The following is a 4,601-nucleotide window of genomic DNA, read 5'->3' on the forward strand; positions in this document are numbered from 1 at the left end:
AGACAGACAGACAGACAGATAGATAGATAGATAGATAGATAGCATAGTATTTACTTGCCTGAATTGGAAAGTCATGTTGGTAATCTTCATCTTAATCTCTTCCCTGTGTCGCTGTTCGCCAGTTAATTCATAAAGTTGCTTAGCCATTGTCTCGTAGATCTTAGCATTGCGCTTAGCCTTCTTTAGCTCTGTCACATACTCTTCCCAAATGTACACAAGAGCTTTCATCTCAGAATCCGTCCAGTTACGAGCCCTCCTGTGCTTCTCGTTCGAGCCCGGCACTGTGTAACTAAAGCAGAGGTCCTCAGAGGCCATTTTAAGAACAGATTATGTACCTTTCGCTCGGGTTTATGATTTAAGCTCGGTTCTTTCTCAGTGCAGTCTGTTTTCCTGGCCTTACTTTGCTTTCTCAAGCATGTGCTTGTGTGTGCGAGAGACAGGCCTCTGCTGCCCTTCCCCCCATACTTAGTTAAGAGGCCTCAAAATGGAACCTGGAGGGCTGGAGCAATCGCTTTAAAAGCTTTTAAAGAGGGAAGTTCGTCAGCATGATGTCAAGTCACCCTGGCAACAGCCCGTTAAGGCCCTCCTCTTCTAGCCAAACCCTTCCCCTTCTCCTCTACTCTTTTGTCTCTGTCAGTCTGCAGCAAAAAGCTTTTAGCTGAAAGCCAACAAAGTGGGTCGGAAGAAAATCTGCATGTGAAATATGACTCCTCTGGGGACCGAAAGCGGTAGAGTGTGCTGTTGCCTAGGCAACCGGTCTCTCTCCAGGCCACTTAGTCCCAGCGTTTATGAGCTTAAAAGCTTTTAATAGAGAAGGGGCTAGAGGGACATTGCAGAGAAAGTGCATTTGCACTTGATATAACACCTTGAAAACTACAAGAAAATTAGGTTGTTTTGGTGTCAGATCCAAAAATAAGCAGTCAGGCCGATTTTGCATTAAACTTGGTCTAAAAGGTTTTGGAAACGCGCACCTTAATTTTGCAGGCATGTTGCGGCACGAAACTTGTTTAGGTTAGTGTAATTACCCCTCTGGCCCTGAGGCCTTACCACAGTACATTTGCCCTCAAACACTTCCTCGACTCTGACCTCACCCCGAGTGTTTCAGATTACTAGATCTTCTAGCACAGCTACAGGGGGTCTTGGACAGGACTTTGGGGGTAGTGATTTGGGGGGCAGGGTTATCTTTTGACAGATTACCAGCTGAAATGACACACGGTGCATGTGCTTCTTTATGGCTAACTCGGTGTTAACCGCATTATATGCTTCGCCCATCTGTCTAGAAACGCATCACCTTCACATCAACTTCACTCTGTTAAAAGACATTTGGAGACATTCCAGACTGACATGAGCACAGATATACATTACGGGGAAGGACAGCTTGGCTTCATAATCATTACACCATGTTACACCAATTAATATATCAATTAATATATTACTATCTATCTATCTATTACTATATATCTTACTATCTATTACTATATATCCTCTATCTATGCTGGAGCCAGATTTACATCAAACCCTATCTAGATAGATAGATAGATAGATAGATAGAGATAGAGAGAGATAGAGAGAGAGAGAGATAGATAGAGATAGAGATATAGATAGATATAGATAGATATAGATAGATAGATAGATAGATAGATAGATAGAGATAGATATAGATAGAGATAGATATAGATAGATAGATGATATAGATAGATATAGATAGATAGATGATATAGATAGATATAGATGGATAGATAGATATATATATATATATATATAATACACATATACACACACATACATATTTTGAGATTCATACCACCAAGCCCTTTGCTCTTTGAATTTGTTCAGGGTTATGTAACACGTATAACATAAAAGCATTAATTAACAAGCTGGATCATCTTCCTGTAGAGGAAATGCCCTGGTCTTAGGGGGGACCAGATGGTCTGTTCATTTTGTGTCATGATAAAATTTTAATTCAGAGTGAGAGCGAGAGAGAGGGCAGCCCATCCTATTGCCATCTTGACAGTCTAGTGCTGATTTTGGGCCATTTTGAGAATATTGTAGTAAAATGGCTGTCTACCAACAGCCTTGTCAAGTAATAATGCTTTTTGTTTTGGCACATTTTGTGAAACTATTATGGAAAATAATTGTTTAATATTTACAGCATGGTGCATACTAAAATGCTATAATTAAATTGTGTTATAAATGGGTACTTTTATCACTCATAGGCCATAGAGCGAGTGTGGATCCTGCCTATTGGTTATTTTAGTTGAACATCGCCCCCTACCGAGTCAAATATTTAGTGCCTGACTGACATAACTAAACAATGCAAAAAGGGCCACATTTTTAACGTGAGAGAAAAAAAAATAATTAAGTTTAAACTGCGAAGAAAATGAATCCAAACCAGCATTTCCTTTTTTTGAGTGCCTTTAATATTTATTCAGTATTCCAGCAGCTATGTAATATGCAAGAGTTGTTTTGTACATTTTATATTATACAGCAACATTAGTTCTCCTAGCTCCGTTCTCTGTCTTCACAGTTTTCGTCCTGGCAGCCTGCCATTTTCACTGTTGTCTCCATAGCAACTATCATGAGGAACGTGGCTGGTCAATACATCAAATCATACAAGTGCGATAAAAGAAATTTTAAAAACTTCACAGTGGGAAAAAAAACTAATAGCTTATAAGAAAAAGTTAAATCAATTAAAAGCATATTATAAAAAAAATGATAAAAGAAATACTCATTTCCTTCCACAACATGCTTCTGGATGCAGGGGAAAATAATTGTGTACATAAAACACATACATACAGCACATCAATTATAAATGTAAGCTTACACATTTGCATGTACATACATGCAGACGTTTCGTCAACAGCTTTGTAAACAGGACCACCACAGACCTACCGAGAACCGACCAGAAAGGCAACCGGAGATAGTTTGTCCACAGGATACAACTTCAACGGACTTAACAGGGTAGGTTAGTTGCTCTTCATAACCATTTAAAAGGCCCACACCTTCAACTTTGGAGAATCTAAACCTTGATGGTTCCTAAACTGGTGATAAAAAAAACACACTTTTATTGAGCTTGGCTCAGTTTGCGCACAGGCCCTGTTTGTAATTCCTCGCTCTCCGCCAGCAAATCCAATCACAAAGAAATGAGTTTTCACTAAATTTGTGCATTGTCCATCTGTTGGCCACCAATCTCACCTTGGCTCAACATTTCTTTAATACTGATCAACAAAGCAGTTTGCACTGAATGTCTCTTTCAGTCCCCGGACAGAGATTGGTTTCCATCCCAAAATCAATGACAATGCAGGTTTCTCATTTCGACATTATAAAATAATGTAAGATACAATAAAATAAGTACAAATATAAGTGGTTAATGTAAATACTGCTGCAAACATTTCGAAAACTATGTCGTCAAATAAATACCATGGTTATTACTGGAATGTATAATGTTAACAAGTGCCACTATGAGGCAGTAAACATCCCCGTTCCAGCATCTAAAACTGCAACTGGAGTTTCAAAGTCAGCAACAAGTGGCGCGGCCTCGGTCATCGCCTCTGCTCCGAATGATACAACTACATGCACAAGTACCTTTGTTTTGCGTACCCTTCACAGAACTACAATACATTATTAAATGGTTGAACAGACACCGGCAGTTCGGTTTTTCGTCTATGTCTGCAGCCCACTAGCCACAAAATTGCACCGTACCAAATCTAGTTTCTGTGGGGAGGATACTAACAGGAATTTTCAAAAAGACAACGGCTCCACCACAATATCACGCACAGTGCAATGTTGTTTGTAAATTACAGCTCTTGCAGCTGGCCGTCCCACTTCTGACAGGCTCGTACAATTTCTTTAGCAGTAGGAGGGCTAATATCACTGAAAAACCTGAGCGATGATGACTTAGAAACCTTTAAACTTTGTGTTTTTTGATTTCGAAAGTGTCTCAGGTATTCAGAGAAACAAGAGCTGGGAATTGAATTCAGATTTGGCAACACTAACACAAAAAAACATTCAGTCTTTGTCGTCCCGACTTGAATTTTCAGTCCCTCAGACACTGTTCCTCAGTGATGCCTTGCGCCCTCAGCTCTTCCAAGACGTTGTCAAGGTGACCGGAGTCTGGGTAACCGTGGCCGGTCAGGTTGGAGCCAAACTCGGTCTTGTGATGCACCTCGTTCCAAATGACCGTATCGGTCTCGCCCGTGGTGCTGGATGTGCCCACCGAGAAGATCAGCCGGCGTTCCCAAGCAATCAGCAACAGCTTCAACACCTATCAGAGCAGGAATTGTTTAGAATACAAGCTGAAGAACCTCAAATGTTGAAGTTGGAATGTGTAAATTAAGAAGAGAAGAAAGTCATGGTATCTTAAGGCTTTTTAAGACCCTTTTAAAGACCTTGCATCCTACACTGTAAAATGTCTATTTAAAAAAAAAAAAAAAAAGTAAAAAGTTTTTATAATACTATAAACTTTACATTTCAGACCCAGGAGTCAAAATTATAAATATTTATATATGTATATATATATATTATATATATATATAATAAGTATCTCTCTCGCTCGCTCTCTCTCTCTCTCTATATATATATATATATATATATATATATAC

At 39.3% G+C, this 4,601-nt stretch overlaps 2 protein-coding genes across 2 annotated transcripts in view; both read right to left on the reverse strand.

Annotated features, from left to right (window-relative positions):
• The window catches only part of LOC107683584 (myb/SANT-like DNA-binding domain-containing protein 1), an 11,010-nt gene extending 10,557 nt beyond the window's left edge, over positions 1-453 (reverse strand). Inside the window, exon 1 of the mRNA XM_016479658.1 lies at positions 55-453. Coding sequence (XP_016335144.1) covers positions 55-315 — 261 coding nt within the window. The 5' untranslated portion in view covers positions 316-453. The remainder of the gene's footprint in view (positions 1-54) is intronic.
• A 1,961-nt stretch (positions 454-2,414) lies between these two features.
• Positions 2,415-4,601, reverse strand: part of LOC107683563 (E3 ubiquitin-protein ligase DTX4-like) — a 22,171-nt gene continuing 19,984 nt past the window's right edge. Inside the window, exon 10 of the mRNA XM_016479638.1 lies at positions 2,415-4,264. Coding sequence (XP_016335124.1) covers positions 4,037-4,264 — 228 coding nt within the window. The 3' untranslated portion in view covers positions 2,415-4,036. The remainder of the gene's footprint in view (positions 4,265-4,601) is intronic.

Source organism: Sinocyclocheilus anshuiensis, unplaced genomic scaffold (assembly GCF_001515605.1).
Source record: "Sinocyclocheilus anshuiensis isolate Anshui unplaced genomic scaffold, SAMN03320099.WGS_v1.1 scaffold874, whole genome shotgun sequence".
NCBI lineage: Eukaryota > Metazoa > Chordata > Actinopteri > Cypriniformes > Cyprinidae > Sinocyclocheilus > Sinocyclocheilus anshuiensis.